Raw genomic sequence first — 20952 nt, forward strand, 5'->3', positions numbered from 1 at the left:
CTAAGTCACGGCACCACAGTTGACAGGTGAAGGAAGGGGGGGGGGATTCCATTGTTTCCTTACGTACCCAGTTCTTACTGATAAAAAAAAAAAAAATAATAATAAATATTAAAATACATTTGTGTGTCATTTACGTATTTAAATCGTTCCGACATAAATAGTTCTAATTCAGCATTCTTTTTAATTTTTATTTGTTTTATTGTGTGGTTTAAAAAATAATATTGTACATGAAAAAACTCGAACTGCACACAACAATCGCCATCGTTCCTCGTGCTATGCCCTCACCTTCTCGGTCTCTCATAAAAAAAAAAATAATAAATAAATAAAAAAAAAAAAAATTGGCCTTTAAGTCGGTTCCCGTAACTTTATCGTAGTTCTACGTATTCCATTTCCACTTGAACTTTAACTCCTTCTACCGACGCATTCGAACGTGGCAGCCAAGAGAAACACCGTGTTATCAAATGTCTCAAATTAGCAGTGTCATCCTGATAATAATTTGCAAATGGGGGGAAGACAAAGACAGTTAAACCTACATAGGCACTAACAACGATTTTATCAAGTTGTTTTGGCAAGATCTTGAGACCCAGTTACGAAATCAACAATACAAAAAAAAGCTCACGTGATTTAAAATATATTATTTTAAACTGGTCGCTGTCTGGTCATTATAATTTTCGTTTGTTGTGTTCAGGATAATGATTGCCAATTCCAACTTCTCGTTCTATTAGTGAGGTTTCGTGGTCCTGAGATGAGACTTTCCCATCACCAACGATCTTTTTGACGCCAAAGGCGCGGTTATGTTATTGTCTTATATGTAATTCGTTACTTTTTTGTAATAGTTTTTCACATGAATATTACTGTAGTGTGAGGCAAATGTTCCAACGTATGCGGAATCACTCCAAAAATATAATAAATTATTTACATATTTAGTGTGGTTTTCTCTGAAACCTGTTGCGACAGCCATAAGCAGTTTAGAAAGGAAATGGGATATGGTAATTGCAAATGATATCTGAATCCACTTATTTATTTTTTTCTCTTTTGTGTGAAATAAGAGAAGATAGGAAATAAATAAAAGTGGTAAAACAAAAAGGAAATTCACTACGAAATAAAATAAAAAAAGGGAATGAAATAAGGTATCCAGACTAAAATATTACCGTAGTTTGATTCCACACTAACTTTCAATCGCATGTCAGTGTATTTCTTCATATCTTATGTAGTTTATCGCATGAAACACCGATGCCAATTTCCTTATTAACATAAATTTCAACATAAAAATGTTCATCTCGCCATGTTTTCAAATACTTTCTTTTTGAAGTGACTTATTTTAAGCGCAGTTTGTATGACGTATGGTTGGATAAACCCTTAGCGTTGAATGCCCATCTGTTTGATAACTCTGTTGATAACGTCTCAGTGAATGGGGAGATGAGATTCAGATATAAATGTGAAACAAAAATTTTAGCACAAAGAGGACAATATTTCCAGGTAGAAAAGATTTTCAATCGTTGAGAGCTTTCAATCATTAATGGTTGTGTCCAGTGGTGAGCTATGGAAATTTTAACGAAGGGCTCGCATCGTCGAGGGAAAAAAAAAAAAAAAAACGCATTTCACACAAAAACTTTTATTAATTGATTGGCTACCAGAAGGGAGAAGGGTAAAGATAGCGCATGCGCTTATTTTATCTAAACTTGGGCGCATTCGTAATAGAAAAGTTGAAACAATAATTCCAAATAATCTATACACTGCCGAATAGACTAATCTTTGTTAGGTTACCATATGAGTTTGCGCTTAATATGTTTAAAAAAATTTTTTTTTTGAAAAAAAAAATAAATAAATAAACAAGAACAAGGGACTCGCAAATTTGAGAAAAATTTAACAAAGGGCTTGCGCAAGCCCCTTATAGCTCACCACTGGTTGTGTCCACGTTGCTCGCAGAGTCATCTCTGTTCTGGATAGAGAAGGATTAAAGACAATTTGCTAGTCGCATAAGACGCATTAATAAAAAGAAAAGCAAAATTTTCGTTTAAAATTATTTCAAACTTTATTTTTCGTCTATAACAGGACAAGAACGCTGAGAATCTTGGCTATTGAAAGCAAGAAGCCTTCGAAGAAAACTTTGCAATAACTTACTGCTATACTATGTGATGTCAAAATCTTATATCCTCCTTTTAAACCAAATAATTTGCTTTCACTGCTACTTCAGAGTCACACAAGGCTAGTTACATATTATAAGACTCCGATTACGTTTTGGAATCGGAATTAAGACTATCGTTATAATTCCTCAGAATTTGTAGATTTCTTAACCCATAGCAAAGCTGCTTTCATGGATATCTTAAAATAAATAAAGCATTCGCTATAAATCAGTTCCACTCCGTTTTCCACTAACACACTGTGTTTCAACTACCAAATTGCATACATTGCCGAGAAAGAACTCTTCCCTGCAATCTGAAACATTGTGGGTTTTCATCCTGCAAAACAATCCCAGGTTTTCAGCTCACTCATAAATTAATCACAGTGTCCCGGTTTATTCCTCTTCTACGCTGAGAAGTGTATACTGGAGTGTTGCACGACTGTCGTAAGTCTATGCATGTACGACTCAAGCCATCTGCAGATGGTTTGAGTCGTAGAGTGCACACGATCTTAAACGGATAGTCCAGCACATCTCTATGAGAAAAAAGCATCCCTCGTTATATGTGTGAATTATGGAGACGACACATAAATATTATATAAAGATTGGGGAGGAATGGTCTATACAGTTTTGGAGCAGTACCTCTCCACCGTATTATAGGTTTCCAAACTAACCTTTTGTGGATGGGATTAGTATATGTACACTATCTACCAATAATTGTTCTGACAGCTGGCAAACCCTAATATCAGGTATGTCCACTTTTCGCTGTGATCACCCCCTTGCACCCTTTGAGGAAGGCTTTCCACCAATGTGTGCAGCAAACAGGTGGAATTAGTCTCATTTCCTCCACCAGAGCAGCACTGAGTTCAGTGACAGATCGAGGACATGCTGCTCTGGACCTCAATCACCGCTTCAATTCGTTCCACAGGTGTTCGATGGCATTGAAGTCAGGACGCTGCGCAGACCAGGGCAATGGTTTAACATTCATTCTCTTCATACCATTCCATAACAGCTGCAGCTTTGTGGCATGAGGCATATTCGTCTTGATAATAACACGAGCCCGTTCCATAAAAACACCACAGTGTAGGCAGCACCTGATTATCCACAATATCAAACAGACTTCATGGAACCATGGACAACGACCAGTGGTCCCACTCCAAATCAACTGAATGCATCCCACACTATTACTTCACCAACAAACTTTACTGTGAATACAATACCCTGTGGTAACAAGCGTTCACCAGGCTACACCCACACCATGACTGGAAGCAAATAAACATTGATTCATCGCTCCAGAGTACCGTTTTTCCACCAGTCAATTATTCATTTCAGACATGCTTTTTGCACCAGGCCAGACGAGCCGCCTTGTTCGTTGTTGTAATGTTCGGCTTGTGTGCCGCTGCTCTTCCGGTGGAAGAGCAGCGGCATAATTTTCGGTGGCCACCCTGGGTGTTTTCCTGCACTAGTGATGACAGAACGTCTCCATTTGTTGATCATATCGCCAACCATTGATTTTGGATGCTCCAGTTGAGCGGCAATGACTCGTATGGGCATACGACCAGTATGACAGCCCACAATGGACACCTCTCTCGAAGTCACTGATTTTACATCGTGTTGCCATCCCACCTGTATTCAACTGCTACGATGAAATACTGCTTCCTGCTATCTGTACACCGGTTTTTATGTTACTAACAAACCTGGGGTATCCGGACAATTATTGGTAGATTGTGTGTGTGTATATATAACAGTGCAAAATCATTAACCGTCGGCCAAAAACTGCCGCCTTTTCATCAACAACCTACAGCGCCTGTACTTTCAACATCGTTGTACAGTAGATAGCATTTTAACAATCATAAGAAGATAAAAGCAAATGATTGAGAGTTTGTTGCTCATATTGTTCTCCGAAGATTCTGATTGCGATCAAGTGGCTCCGGGTTCCTTGTTGAATTTCTCAGTGATTGCACTAGTGTTGCTCACCGATCAGTTTGGCATTGGGCGTGAGCACTTCCTGTTTTGAAATGTTGGCTTTTTTTGGTTGGAATTTTTTTTTTTTCTGTTAGTGCCATTTTAGGAAGAAAATCGTCATCTCGCTCTCTAGAGATTATTAAAGTACGATAGTGATGAAGGCCAACCCAGCGTCACGGTTTTATTTTATTTTAAGATGTAGGAAAGTGTCCGTTTTCCTATATGCATCGTATAACATGAAAATATTTGGTTTTATTATTCCCCCACTGTTCTTTTAAATAAATTCGTTGTGTTTTTCCTTTTCCATAATATGATGAGAAAAGTTAGTTTGTTTATGTACTGCCCAAGGTGAAATGATCCAAGGTCAACAACAGCTTACCCACACCTTTCGCCTACTATGCATATTTTCTAAATCATTTTATCGCGTATTTTAATAATCGCACTATACAAACACAATGGCTACAAGGCAGTTAGAGTATAATGAGATCGGCATTACACTCATTTCTTGTCCTTAGCTTTATAACAATGCAGCTCACAATACACCGAAATGTGGAATTTTATTTTATGCTGGTTGCTCTTCCGAATACGTAATGACTAACGTTCTTAGTGAGTGGGTAGGGATATGTATAAATACTCTGTCGTTACGTCATATCCGAATCGAGCTGCCCGAAGAAAGATTGCGTTCTTTTAGCTGCATTTCTGAAACCTAAATTTTAAAATTAATAAAAATGGCCATTGGAACACACACACACAGCACAAACCCCAAATAAGTTTGCTGTCGTTTATAAAAATGTGTGTAAAATATAATAAATATGTTTTATTTAATATTTATAATAATTAATATAATATAGAAAATATAATAATAGTCAGAATTACCTAATAACGTAATTAAGTAAACACATCGATGACCTTAGTTGATAATTTACAATGTAGTTAATTAACCCTACACATATTGCTAATACACTACCATCGATATTGAATTTAACACAGAAACGACAGCTAAACTAGTAGAGTATTTTACATTACTTAACGTGGCTACGTAAGCCAACGTGTATAAACTTACTAGATTTCATGTTTGCTTTGATTACTTGGCAAATAGACGAATATAAAATATGAAAATAAATAAATATATATAAAATAACAAAATAATCACAATTTAATTCCCTTCTGTACTTTGGCCGCAAAAGGTTTATATATATTGACGTTGATAGGTGTCGCAGTGATCGCAGATTTCCCTGTTTGATTAAATACTTCGGAAGACAAGCAGATAGAAACTATGAACTCATCGAAAATAAATTTTTGACTCATCGCCCTCTGACGGATAAATGCTTTGACTAAATAGTAAATTTCAGAAGAGAGTATGATATGCTCGTTTCCATTCCTGGCTTTCATTTGCTGAAAACCAGATTTATCATTCGTATACTTTATGACGAAGAAAAAAAAAAATCCTTGATGAACAGCTCTTTTTTGCCGTCCACCTAGGGATTTTTCCCGTGTTGCGATTAGTAGAACTGATTACGTTTTTTTTTTTTTTTTCAACACGTCATGAATTTCCTATGCGTATCGCATCCCTGATTGCTTATGCTTGTTGTACTTTATCGAATTGAATTCAAGTGGGTGGGTTGATATATTTGAGTGCAATCTGGCGTTTATTTGTTTTATTTACATTGCTGCCCTTAAACGGCAAGAAGGAAGGTGAGAAATACGTGCGTAACAGATGTGGCGAACTCAATCAAGTCTAATTTAAAAAAATGAAAAAAGCAAAACAGCCCTGTTTTGAGATTGCGTGACGATAACTTGTTTTCGTCGAAAATTGAAATGTGTATGATTCATTTTCATCGTGATTTTTCTGGGATTGTTTTATAAATCGAATCTGCTTAAAAGAAAGAAGAGTTATTAATCAACTAATGAATTTCCTTTCTCAGAAAGATGGGATGGACCAGGGAATGATATTTCCGCTTTGATGGCGAAAGTCTGAATTCATGATCTCATTGCCTCATCACCCTCTTTACTGGAGAACTGAAATGTCTTGAAAAGCTTTATGCTTGCTCTCTAGGAGCAGAATTCGTGGACTGTCTTATCCTTAGTCCACAGCGCACGCACATACACACAAATGTACCATGGTTTTTCCAACCCTTCATAGGTGGGATTGACGTAAATATTTTTAAATATAAATTTATTTATTTATTTATTAGTACATACCCAACCTTTCTTTTACAAATAGCGGTGATTTAGAGGAACCAGATGACTGTTGCGGGGAATGAACAAAAGGAAAACATTTCATTTATGTATGGCATCTGCGACACCTGGCCAATTTTGTTTTTAGTTCTCTTATGCAATTTTTTGATTACTTCCTTCTTAACTAAAGCCAATTAAGTAATAAGCATTTTCTCATCCCATTCACTCTTGACATATACAAGAGTGGCATTTTTTTTTGTTAGTATATATATCCCTAATATAAGTGGAGATTCAAAAGTTGTGTGTGGAAAGAGTGGAGTTTTTCGTGAGACCACGAACCATTTACATCTTATCTTCATATATATCTTTAGTATAAAACTGCTGTTGATTTTCTTGAATTTGGAGCGTTGCTACATTGCTATGCTATGCGATCCCGTATGTCATTGTGGCTAAAATTTTGGTGTGCTTTATTCGGGAACCATGCCATTGTATTCATCATTAAAGGAAAAAGTTGGCAGATATGGATGAAATAAAATGCACGCATATAGAAAACATACTCTTATATTTATTTAAAAGTTTTTATTAAACGATGACAACATAACTAATACTGATGTATTAAAAATACACATATCTAGAGAATGTTTAGTTTGCTGTATGCTTTCGACTTTTTAACTGTGATTCCAGAGATCCTGCATCATTCAGTAAAGAATGAAATTAATGACGTGTGTTGATGATAACAAAGAAGGAAATTAGAATTAAAGTAGCAAACAGTTTGGAGGCCGAATGTGTTTAACACTGTATGTCTGTTAAACAGTTAAGAATATTCGTATCTTGGGTGTCCTAATCTTTGATTTTATATAAATGCATACCGTTTAGTAAATTTTCATCCAGTATTTCTGGAGTTTCTCTCTTTGATCTGACTACCAACAATTATTACTAAGCTCAAGTGTAGTGCAACGCATTTAAGAGTGGAAAGAACTGAATAGTTGATTACTTTAAGATCACGAACCACTATAATCTAACACAGGGTATTGATTACGTACTTGTGTGTGTTATCTCAGGTGAACCAACTACATTGCTATGCTCGGATCTTCATCCGAACCGCTGGTTGATGCGAATGGAAAACGTCATTACTATTGTCATTATTCCCAAAGTGCTTTGATCACACGTCTTGAAGCTCATCGTAACCCCCCCCCCCCATCCGATCGATCTTTCATCAAAATGCGCATTCAAGAAGCTGCACACACTGCTTTGGCAAAGTGCGTTGACGTCTCATCCTGTCAAAGAACCAGCTTGTCCTTCAAACTGGGCTTCCAGCGTTCAAAAGGAATTTTAGGTATTTTCGAATTGGGTTCGCTAGATATCAGCGAATATGAAGCAGTGGCATTGTTCCTATTCTTAACAGTTTTAATCATCATATTGGTTATTTTTTAAACGATTTCCGTATAAAAAATAAACTCATTTTTGATTTTAAGCGCACTTGGCTGATGAATTTGCATTGAACATTCAGAAAAGGGGAAACTCATCTTTAAATTAAAAGAGCTGCTTGCTTTTTGGTCCTCCTTGCGAGCTTATGCTTTGGTTTCTGTGTTACTCATTTTAATATATAATCATTACGGAATTTTTTTTTTTTAATCACATAAGCATGTATTGTTTAAGTGATAAGTTAAAGTTTAGATATTTTAATTTGAAAATTTTGACAATCTTCATTCTACTATTGTTCTTTATAAGTCCTATTCGAGATTTTTTTTTTTTTTTCTCTCGACAGTTTGAATCAGATCTTTCCTGTAGGCCTTGGGTGGAATTATAGAATAGATAGCTAAGATCATGAATAAGGCTAGTATATTATTGTATCGGTCGTGTGCCGATACAATAATATACTAGCCTTATTCATAATTCCTAGGAGTAAAAATTCCTTCCATCTCTGTATGAGATGGATTAGCTCATCTTAAATTAAAAATTTCTTGTAAATGTTTCTCGCATACTAGACGGGATGCGGGATTCAATCCTATTCACCGAAAAGAAAATGCTGCTTTGTACTCACTACTGATATGAAATTTCTGATTGGACTTACTTTATGGCTTGGGAAGCACATTCCTACTCAGCGTCTCTCTCTCTTGGTTTCGCTTTCTGAATTTTATTGCTTAGATCTGTGAAATTAAGTTCTTCTTAAAATCAGACTTTTTTTTTGCAGCAACTCAAATTTGTAGTAAAGTGCATGTCTTTTCAAACTAAGTAACTATTTGTCATTCCTCCTTTCATCTAGTTTAGCTCAATCCATGTTTTGATTTTAACCCACACTAACGTCTCATTCTCCAAGTCTAACAACTTGAAAAGTAAGAATAACAGCTTGTAAAAGGCACTGCTTCTTTAATGCAAAAGTGCGGTTCAAATCCCATGTAAGACATGGGTGCTTATAAAAGGCCGTTCTGAAGGATCCTTTATAGTTCCTCGAATTTATAAGGCTTGTCTTTAAATAAATAAACTAATTAATTAACTTGTTATAAACCAAAGGCTCTCACAGGACGCATGTTGATGATTCATGCCCGGGTAAGGTAACATCCATCACTAACGAAATAAGAAAAAATATCAGGGAGATCTTCACGTTTGAAGAACTGAAATGGTGTGAGCAATACATTTACGTTAATCAAGTTAGATTTTATCATTCTTTGCGGAAGGAAAAAACCATATGTATCATCTATCTCACTGATGTTCAATTCCTTTGCAATTCGGTGCCGACTTTGTTTTTCTAAATCACAACTTTCTTCTGTAAAAGACGTCGAATGTTTTTCTTTTCAAGGGGTTGTAGAATCTTAAGTAGATTGAAAATTTGATTAAAAAAATCGTTTAATCCAGACACCAAACCTGTATTTTTATATCATTTCAGATGTTTTATGTCAAGTGGCAGTGCTGTTACACTAAAAATCATCTGACGCCTAAAGAATTTTACAAAGATCACTGCCATCGTGAGACTGAACTCCCAGCCACAAGTAATAAATGTCAGTTTGGGTGAACAAGCTGGTGTCGTTGGCGTATTGCCTTTACATTTTAATTATAAATTCATAAAGTTGAGTTGTATTTAGAATTACGATAAAAGAAGTCTTTTTTTTTTTTTTTTTTCCCGATGTTTTCGAGCGCGGACTTGAGAAATCTTTTTGAATGTTGGTAACTCTGCACTTGCACACCTTTGAGGGATGCGGATCACTGAGTGATCTCGCTTCTGCTTTCAAATAAATAAATAAAACGCTGTAGTATTTGAGGAGGGAGAGAAGAGGAACTTTCAGCGCCTTTTTCTCCTTTTCATGTTGACTAACTAAGGTACAGGTTGTGGTTATCAAAAGTCCGCCATTTTAAGACATAAAATAAGGAGTAAAAATAATCTATTGGTCTCACTGATAATTCTAATCCCGAATTACACGCTCTTCAGTGATTAATTACACACAGTTTCTCGATTTGGACTGCCTGCTGTTTTAATTAAATTGCCAAAATCTTTCACCACCACCACCATCACCACAGAAAACGGTAGCCAGGTTTCAATAAATGGCTTCCAGTTAAGCCTTATAGCCTAACAGGAAATGGATACTGCCTAAGTTTGTGTCAACGGAGAAACGCAGTACCTTGCCCTCCTACGTGATTTCGTGTTATTTGTTGCACAAATTGGGACTCATTGCACAGGTTGCTTTTAGTCCACTTACCCAATGACGAGTTAGTCTGATCGTGTGATAGGCTAAAGTCAAACTTTTTAAAGCATTTTTAGCTCTGTTTTTACATTTCTGGTTTTGTATAAATGTATACGTTTGTACATATTGTACATGTTTATCTCATTATTTAAACTTAAGCAAATGATAAAATTAAACGCCAGCTAATAAATGTAATATTTTGTACCGTTATGCCGTGCTGTTTCTAGATTGAAAATGTAATAACAATAATCCAGTTAGTTTATATCGATATATCTGAATCCAATAAATGAAATTTTTTATAAAAATAAATGGAAATATATAAGTGCTGCCATCTGACTGCAGCAAGACGAAATAATTTTAAACGTTGTATTTTGCACAAGTTTTTAAGGGAATAATTATGCGATTATGTAGAATTAGGTAGTAATAAATGAAAGTAATTATTTTTATCCTTGAAATAAATAGGACGCCCGAAAACTATCTCATGTGGGAATTTCAAAACTGAAAAAAAAAAAAAAAACAGTAAAAGGAATCGGTAGAACGAAGAATGGTAATGCCTAAGTGGAAGTTTTGGAACCTGAATTATTTTAGTGAACTCTTTCAGATTTTATTTATTTATTTAATTTGTAAGGCATTCTTTAATCAACAAGATTCAGATCAGTAGGAAGGATATGTGGTTGACGGACATTTTTTACGATATATTCATTAAATACATACAAAATAAATAGCGAAATTACGAAAGAAGCAACTTGAAAAATAATGAAATTTAAAATCTGACAAAGTTGCATAACGAAACGCTAGGTGTCGCATGTACTTTGTGTGTTTTAGACCTGACACGAATAACATCGAAACAGTCTTATTAACAGTAACACTAACATGCAACGAGCAAACACTAGCGGGTTGAGGAAAGCTTCTAAAATAATAACAGCGGAGTGACGTCATAGTTAACGATTCTAGTAGGGAGAAAAGAGCGAGTGTGTGACAACTAACCTGTCAGAGCGAAGCTAGAGCAGTGAAGACTTTCACTGTTGACATGTTGCTTACGTGCGTTCCAACCGAGGGCAAACGTAAGCAGGAGAATGACGTTGCTTCTTTAGTCCGGGATCGTTGCTGCTGCTGCGTCTTGCGCAAGGTCGAATGTCAGCGATGGATGGCCTTTCCGTGGCAGTAGTACGCCGAACAACCTACACTATCGCGCTGTTGATTGTGGGCACTCCTCCCACGCCCGCAAGTCTTTTCCGCGTGGTGTCATAGTTATCGATGTCAGCTGGAGAGGTTGGTCGTATGTGTGTGTGTGCTCTTCGATGACACGGCTACAGAGAGAAAGAGCGGGCACGCGCGGAGTGTATACGTGAGTGGCCTTGTCTTCACTTTCTTCCCATGTCTGCAGACGTTGCCTTGACGAATCTATACAGGTAATTCCAAATTTCTTTCTTACCTTTACTATACGGTAGATCGATATAGCGAAGGTCTTTGCGTGATGCCGCCGGATCACCGGCTTTGCTAGTGTGAAAATAGGCTAGGAGTTCGAGGCTAGAGTATTTATAATTTAGCTCGCGACGATTGCTTTTCTGTCGTTTGGCTCGTGCCGGAGAATGAGTGTACGTTTGTGCGTACGTAATATGGTATAGCGCGCTTGCAAACGTGCTGAGATCGGCTGTGCTACTTTTCATAGTGATTTCCGTTACATTTATCAAACAATGTCTTTTAAAGCTGATGTTGCAAACACCGCCATCTAGCGGAGAAGAGAGCAATAATCACAACTGCTCTGCTACTGAAAATGAAATCAAACGAATGACAATTGAACAGATTTGTATGTGAAAAAGCTATTAATGCATAGATGGATAATTTATTAATCCAAGCACAGTGCTGTACTCCGTGTAGGTGTGCGTATATATATAAAGTTACGGGTGCCGTAGATTGTATATGCATGATCATGGCGTATTCCAAAGTAGTAGTAGTAGAAAAATATTGGAACCTATATATTAGAGTTATTTACCGCACGTCCTCTATGCTATGTTCTGTAAATAATTATATAAAAAAATTAAGTGAATGCGGAGAAAGACGGGGGCTATTAAAATACCCACAGAGACGGGGGAGGGAATAGAAGAATAGAGCTATTAATCACATACAGTATATATTTGAACGATTACTTAGAGATTATATAGATAAAGCTCTTGATCTTCATCCAGTATGAGGAGTCCTGGTTAAATTTTTTTACAGACACTTTGATGCATCCCTGATGAAGAATCCTACATGTCACAGTACGCGCAAATTATAATAGTTGCAAGTTAACTTTTCAAAGTGTATGTTTATGCACTTTGAGATGAGGATGATGGAAAAAAATCGCACTGATGGAAAACAACTGCAGGAGGCTCATAAGGCTAGGAATTTCGAGACAATGTTTGGTTGAAAGTTGAGGGCACATTGCAAAAGTGCGCCAAATAGATCATAAGATAACTTGCATTTTGAAGAACGCAACAAATAGAAATAAGGTGGTTGATGTCCGTTTTTATAAGGATTTCGTATGTTCACAACTGGACTATTGTGAACAGATGTGGTTGAACAAGTTTCTTGGGGATGTGAAAATGCTGGAGAGAATCCAGAGGCGAGTGATAAAAATGGTGACTGGTCTGTGAAAGATAGACTGAAAGTTACAAACTTTAATCAACATAAAGAAAATAGGAATATGTTAAAAACATGTTATTAAACACGTTTTAGATATTAGATTTTTTGCTTGATTGAAATGTGGTCAATCAATGGGTTTGCTGCTAGTGGTCGTTGAGTGCTTTGTTAAAGAATGAATTTAAGGAGATATAATGGTTATTGTGGAAATAGTGGTTAGCACGATCCTCCCGCGACGGATTCCGTGAAGGTTCCCATGCCTGGGATTTGTGATCGTATTCAATTACATTTTCTTAATAAATTTTAATTTTGAGATATTTATTTAATTATATTTAGTGAAATATGCAATTTTAACTGAATTCCGGCAAATTATCGAGACTTCGAATTCCAATATCCGAGTCTGAAGAAGAAATTACAAAGGCTAGTCCATATTGAACGTATCCAGCCGTTGTTGGTGTTCATTCCAACAGATTTGAAGCAAAAATGTATTTTAATAAAATTATTAAAAATAACTTTAATATAGTGATTTTTTTTTTCAAACAATAGTTGTGCTTCTGTCCATAAATCACATGAATGCTGCAAGCCATTCAATGAAATGTAAGAAATAACAAAATTTGCAGGAGAGGTAATTTTGTTGAAAATTTGCTAATGAAATTATATTAATGTTTTTCCCCTTCACTAAAATTTAAATGCACGAGAATTTGTGGTAGTACTGCCACTGAGAACTGATACCAGCACATAACTTAGTGCAAAGTTAACTTTATATATTACATAACATAATAATAAAATATTTTATTATTTGGCACATTCATGGAATGCGTGACTCATTGTGGGAGGCCCTCAGCTCAACTCTATTCCTCTCCATTTATCAACAAATGTATTTTTCTCTGTTAACGATGTATATATTATTCGAACAGGTTCGCTTCTTTTTTTGTGGGAAAGAAAACCCGAGGGAGTGAAAGAACTTATTGTTAGGGCTTCTAAAATATGTTATTTCTCAGAAGTTGGGGTGTATACACAGTCAAAGGACAAAGATATCTTAATTTGTGATTGAACACAGGAAGGAAGTTTGTCTCAATTGTTGATACAATTTTCTTCATTTCATGTATTTTTGTTTTATAAAGTAAAAAATGAAAAAAAAAAAAGAAAACTCATTACTACTAACAATAGTAAAGTATCACTGTTGTTATTAGTAATAAGTTTTCATTTCCTACTCTAATAGTAATTTAGCATACTTGACGCCGATATAACTCAACGATGCATTCTAGACTGAGTAGCAAGATATCTAAGGGACAGATTGTTTCTACTTAGGAAAATGATAGTTAAGCGAAAGAATGCCAGTTCACTGGAAAGAAATGCAAACTGGGCATGAGCAGCGGTGAACATGTTCATTTATTTATCATCTACTTCTACCACAGCCTGGCAGCTTCATGGAGTACTGGGCTCAGCAAGGGAGGAGCCATACCAGTTCGTCCATAAAAATTCAGCTTAATTGGTTGAAAGTTCCTATGTTGGAGGCTTCATTTATTGCAAATTATGTATAGAGAACTTTCATTATTTTTTGAAGATGCATAATACGTCTTAGTTATTTCGGGGAAAAAAAATCAGATTGGATTTTCACTCTTTTTCTTATTATTCTCTTGTTAAATAATATAGGAAATGCTAAACACAATTTAGCATTTCCGGATTAGGACTTGCCATTTCAAACTATTTTCACACGCAAATAGATAAAGCAGCAATATCCATATTTTTCTTTTAGTAAATTTAAATTATCATGGAAATTTTTAAAAATCTACATCAATTTCCAAAATTCATTTATACATTCCTACACAAACATTTATCAAAAAAAAAAGTTTTAGATTAACTCCGCATAAAATTAACTTAATATATCATTATGATTAACAGAGATTAAAGGAAGAAGAGTATTAATCTGAAAGGTTTTTTTTTTGCTTCAAGATGTTTTTCAAAACCCCTGCTTGAAAGAATTTTGGATCGTACAATACTTAAAGAAATTTCTGTAATGTTATCACTGATCCGCAGGAGATCCATCATTAGAACTACGCCATCGTGCAAGTGAAACGCTAACCACAACCTTCTGCTGCCATAGGGCCAACAGGTGGTACCTACACCTGCTCCCTTGTCTTGTCTGGGTAAGGAGGCCCTTGTCGGTCGCAACTAGTCTCAGGAGACAGACAGTACTAAGTTTAGAGGAGTCAGAAAACGCGCGTTTCTTTGTACCTATTACTTGAAAATTAGAGGGAAGTTGGGGTGGTACAGCCAAAAGTATGCTTGGTGGAGCCGCATTGCTCCAAGCGCTACCACACTGAGCAGAGCTTAGATAATAAACAAGACAGCAAGTATAAAAAATGTCGCTTCTTTTTTTTTTTTTTTTTTTAAGCCTTAATTTTGTAATTTGTTGTTGCTTGCTGCTACAGATTAGATGCTGCGCTTTCTATCGCTTCAGATAATATAATGGGTGGCATTTTGGCACCCCTCTTAAATATTTTAAGCTTAAAAAAATATTTTCTCAAAGCACCATTCTTCAAACAATAAAATATTCGTGTAGAAAAAATATGTTTAGTATTCTTGAGGGAATTATTTTTCTACAAGAATATCTCAAAAATAAAGTCTAACTACTCCACTAGAATACGTATTTAAAAGTTGAATAGGTGGCACATTTTAAAAGGAAAGGTGATCACAGCGTCAGTTAATGTATTTTCTATACAGCGCATTTTTTTTCTCATAATTTTGGGCGCGAATACTTTTTTTTATATGAATATATATATTTTATGTTTTCGACTACTTTTATATATATATATATATATATATATATATATAAAAGTAGTCGAAAACATAAAATTAACACCAGATATGGATTAATAATTATGCAAACGAATATCATGCCTGCGGTACTTAATTGACAATTACTGACGCGCCCTCTTCGATTATTATTATTATTAACCAGGTATTTCCGTGGAGTCCAAAGAATAAATATTTTAAGAATTATATTTTTATTAATGCAGTTAATAATTATATTAATATAATTTTATACGTAATTTTATTTATATAATATATATTATAATTATGATATTGCAATTTGGACATATTTTTCGATAAACATTGCATACTATTTTTAAAAACAAACTTAAATATTTGGCTTCAGTGGCACTTGCCTGTGCATATGACCTAATTTTACTGTATTTCAGTGGGTACAGAATTCTGTAAGTCTAGCAGAGTTTTAAGCTTTCATTGTAGCATCCTGTCAACGATTTTCTTCCAAATTAACTTATTTGTAATGCATCCAATACTGTCAACTCTTACATTTCATACACCTAGATTTTGGACTTCTGAAGTCTTTTCATGGCTTTTCTCCCATTCTGTTGAAAACTATACCATTCTCAGATTTACTCTAATCAGATAGCCTTGAATGCTCATGATGTTCAATTCTTTGAGTCTTCATGTTTAATATGATTCTGTCACTGATGCTCCCCTAATTTTTATCAGAACTGAACTATCATGACTGTCAACTTTTTGAATTTATTCCTAACCCAACTGTTGAAAGAAGAGATTTAAATAATTTTAAACACCATCATATATACTGCTAGTTTAGTATTTTTTTTTTTTCTTAATTTGTATCATTTTTTCCTTCTGAATTCCCCATTATACTAGTTTTGTTTATTTTGTTATCTACTTTTGTATTTATTTTTCCATTGTCACTAAAATTTGTGCCATTATAGATGAAATAGTTTACTTGTTATATTAGTTCTCCATTGAGAGTGCAATTGATATTTTCCATGTTTCATAGATTTTTTTGTCTTTAATAAAGACATGTAAATTAGCAATAAGCTAATTTACATTCCAAATTTGCTAGAGCAGTTCTTTAGTTAGAGAACCCTAGACACCTTGGAGTGGATTTATTTAAATTCATTCCAAGGTGTCCATCTATATAAATGGAACCTAGATAAAAATAACTTAGAACTATAGTTTCATGATTTCTGAACTATATATATTAAAAAAAAAATCGTTCTGATAACTCCTATTTGGTATTAACCCAGATTATTATTCTACTAGTTTCTTTCACAATATTTCTTCTTCTTTTCAAGTGTGCTTGCATAAATCTTACCTTGAACACTGAATAGGAAAATTCCTCTATAATTCTCACATTCAGTTTTTATTTCCTCTTTTATTGATGGGTAATATGAGAACCCTACTGCAGTTATCTGGAATTCAACCTTTATGCAGCATAGCCTCTGTAAAACTTTTCTACCTCTATATTTTTGCATTTCTGGTTGAATATCATCTTCTCCAGGCTAGATAAACTACACACATACAAGCTAAAGTATAATTAAATGCCTAAATTTTATATTACATCTAACCATATGAGGTACTAAGATTCAGCTTCAATTCCAGAAGGGGGAAACTAAAACTTGGGTTTATTTACCCTCCAAATAAACATACCAGCAAGAGAAAACACATATAGTTAATTGACTTAAAAAGACTTGCCTCCTGTTGGTTGGCCTTACTGGCTTGGAATAATTTTAACCATTCCTGGATTTAAATCATTTTGTACACTTAGCTGTCTATCTACACTTAAGTGTTCCTGAGGTTTGCATTCTGAGTCTGTTCAAAAACATCAGCAGGCTTTCGCTCTCTTTCCACCCTTTAGCTCTTACTTTTTTTTTTCTCCCACCCACGAATGGTTATTTGCTAACCTGCAGTATATTATGTATCATGCAGAGCTAGGGATATCCCCCCCCCCCTATTTTTTATCAATTATATAAAGGTTGGTCGATTGGTAGAGCCTCTGCTATTAATGGTGCACAAAACGTTAAGCAAGTTTGAGCGTGGCTAGTAGTTGGAAGGGATCAATCATTCGATGCTGTTGGCACACTCTCCCTCGATGAGTCTTTGGACTCCCTGGAGGTATCACATAATAATAATATATATATTTATTTATTTTTATATATATATATATATATATAGTCTGGAAATCCTGCTCTAGAGACCAAAAATGGAACTTTTTCAAGCCACCTCCAGTAAGCAGAGCAATGACATTCATCTCTCATCTAATGATAATCATAAACTTCCATACACACGGTGGGATTTGAACCTGCAGCCTCTTGGTTGGAGAATAGGTACACTAACCACTTGGCCAACCAGGCCGCACATATTATTGTGATAATTGTTTTACGTTTTGTACATAGGATTAGGCAATATATAGCTGTGGTTTTCTACTGGGAGCAGAGGTTAATTAGTTATTTTAGTGTAGGGCAAAATGCTAATTATGTGTTTCCTCCAAATTGAAGAATGAGTCTTAATTTTTATTTAGAGATTGTTTCATAAAAAAAGCAAAACAAACGATATTTTTAGTACTTTTTTTTGTATGTGTTGCACCCTTTGTTGCATCTCACTCTAGTTAGACTGGCTCTTCTCACTGGTGGTATTGTTTGTGAGTGTGCTGAAATATGAAATATGATTTTATTGAAAAATTATAAATTGTCAGTAAATTTTTTTTGGCACAGTAACAAAATTTTTTCCCTTTTTGGTTGGGCACTGCACCAAGATATCAAATTCTTTAGTTTAATTGCACTTGATACTTGTCTTAAGTTGTTTCAAATATGAATTCCCAATTTGTCATTATTTTATGTTGGGAAGTTTTTGCTTTTTCTGATTATTCAGGATAAGTGTGTGAAAAGAAGAATACAGAGTACTATAGGAAGCAGTTGTTATTGATGATTTTTTTTTTATATAACTTTGTACCTAAGAAGGTTGTAAAGGTGGAGTACATTAATATTGTGGATGGGCCAAAATACTTTTTTTTTTTTTTAATTTTAATTATTTTTATATTTTATCATAATCCTGCTCCAGAGACTGACCAATCAGAACTTTTTTTAAAGCCACTGTGGCCCTACAGTACATTGGGGGGGAGGGGGGGATCTCATACAGAGTGATGAAATGAATTTCATCACTCAGTGTGAGATCACCATCTATGCTCATGATAGATTTGAAGGACTTTGTCTATTCATAGCTGGTGTCATTTCATATGCAGCAACTGAACTTCCCTGTAGCTCAGTCAGTATAGACAAAGTCCTTTGGTCAGAAAGACTTGGGTTTGATTCCTGTCCATGACATGAGGCACATTTATCTTGTCTCTTTTGACCAAATGTGAGTTAACTTTCAAAAAACTCTGGTTTTTTGAAACTGGCCCCCATGAACACACACACATGGATTTACAGCCATGAATACTTACAACAATATGTGGAAGAGATAGGGTCCTCACCACATGTCGTAATGCCTGTAGTTAACCATGAGTTAAATCATGATAATCAACTTTCTAGATAGGAGATGGCGCTTGAATGGGATGGAATGCAGCAACTAGTGATTCTGAATCTAGAGGTTACTCAAATGATAATTCTGAGATTCAGTAAGAAAGTGTATGAAGCTATTTTGAAGATGAAAAGTGACTAGATATGCTCAGCAGCAGCAGACAGATTGTCTCAAAAGTAGTCAGAAATGCACAAAAATGCTGTATGTGCTGCATGCAGCACAGTTTACAATTTACAGACAAAAAATACTATTGGTGATGGTGGCAGAAGATGGCATTGTGTGTTGATGGTAGCAGTGTCTGCCATTGTATAATTGGAGGATTAAGTAGGAGATGGTGAGTTGTGTTTAGTGGAAAACATGTCTCCCCACGATAAGTCCTTAGACTCCTTAGAGGTGTCATGTCGTAATCTTTTTTTAAGTGAATTGCAGTGTTGCATGAATGGTCGTAAACCTCTAGCATATTTAGTACTATGGTTGAAATAAATTAATATGGAGGATCCTGCTCTGGTGAGCAAACACAAAACTTTTAAAGCCCCTTTGGGTCCCAAGCAAGTTGTGGGGGGAGGGCCTCATACTGAGTGAATAAATTCATCAGTTATCTAAAGCCATTCATAAATATCCAATATGCAGATAGCAAGATTTGAACTTGCAGCCTTTTGGTTGAAGAGCAGTTACACTATCCTCTTGGCCAACTTGGATGGTGACGAGTCACTTCACATAGGCAGGGATCAAAGTGTGGCATCCATGACTCTCATGGTGTATGTCACAGTTTGTAGAGTTCATTGAAGTTCTCCATGTAACTTTGCAAGAAATCCATTATTACGCATTCCTTCCCATGTGAAATTGTCTACACAATGACTGTGAAATGTCTAGCAAAGAGAAATAGACTGCTTTTTGGTGGGGGGGGGGGGGCAGAGAGATGCCTCCTAAAACTTTCTAGATCAACTTTGGTATCACTTTTTTTTACAGAAACTTAACTTTAAGTTTCTGCATTCACTCTTTGCAATTTCTGACTCTTCATTTCACAGTTTGCGCATATGTTCAATGTAATAATATCCCATTTACAGTGGCTCAGTTATAACGGTGATGATGCCCTTTTAGTTGAAAAGATTTAAATTTAAATCCTGTCTGTGATGTAGAGTACCTTTATAAGGACTTATTAGCTGATGGCGATTGGCAGGGCCATACTTATGCACAGACACACGAAGCTCTAGCTGGAGGTCCCAAAAATTTAGGGCCAATTTAATAACCCCAGACAATTAGGAGGGGCCACCCACCTTATACAAAGGTGGCAGAGTTTTCTCCTCTGGAAACTTAGGTTGAAAAATCTGAATTTTGAGGAGAGGAAACTTGCCAGTCAGATTTAAAAAAAAAAAAAAAAAAAAAAAAAAACAGAAAACAGACAAGCTAGTCAGAACACGCACAATTCACAGACAGTGGACTAACCACTTTATCAGAATATTGTTTCTGTGAAACAATATTCTGATAAAGATATTTGGTTTCACAGGTTTCTGTGAAACCAAATATCTTGAACACAAATATGTTGAATACATTTTTTTTTTTTTAACTAAAATCTGTCCAGCAAAACTAAGGTCATAATATGTATATATATGACCATAAATCTAATAACTTTGCCTTTTGAATTTTGAAATATACCAGAAAATGATATAGGTCAGTGGCAATCACCCAAAAATCTTTTTTGATAAATTGTCAGTATATAATGAATTTTTAAACAATCACAAAAATCAAACAAAATACAGTAGCTGTGATCATTGTGATTGTGGTGACAACTGGGAATTGAATATCTGCTGAGAGGATGAGAGGTTTCAGAAGCAAATCGTTGATGTTAACAACTCAAATAGGTGAAGAATGAATTTTCACTAAGTTCACTTACTCCATCTTTTATGTTTCTAGTAGATACCTTGCTATAAACACAAGAGTTGAAAGAAAATGCTTTTGCATTGTTTTAAACTGACTAACTAACAGAACTGGAGCTGAATTTTATCACTTTTTTAAAATATCTGTGGCCATGATATAGTTTGTGCTGCATCAGCAATT

At 35.2% G+C, this 20952-nt stretch overlaps 1 protein-coding gene across 7 annotated transcripts in view; it reads left to right on the top strand.

Moving 5' to 3' along the window:
- Positions 1-20952, top strand: part of LOC150095860 (zinc finger MIZ domain-containing protein 1-like) — a 383815-nt gene that overhangs the window by 267825 nt on the left and 95038 nt on the right. The window contains exon 1 of one of the 7 annotated variants that reach the window (XM_090409088.1): positions 10970-11357. The exons of 5 other annotated variants lie outside the window; for them this stretch is intronic. In XM_090409088.1, the coding sequence (XP_090265214.1) occupies positions 11323-11357 (35 nt within the window). In that variant the 5' untranslated portion in view covers positions 10970-11322. Of the gene's footprint in view, positions 1-10969; positions 11358-20952 lie in introns of those variants that run through there. One more of the 7 variants, XM_090409089.1, reaches the window with a different exon arrangement.

This window comes from Typopeltis vanoorti, chromosome 19 (assembly GCF_054136105.1).
Source record: "Typopeltis vanoorti isolate ZY-2024b chromosome 19, IOZ_Tvanoo_1.0, whole genome shotgun sequence".
Lineage (NCBI taxonomy): Eukaryota > Metazoa > Arthropoda > Arachnida > Uropygi > Thelyphonidae > Typopeltis > Typopeltis vanoorti.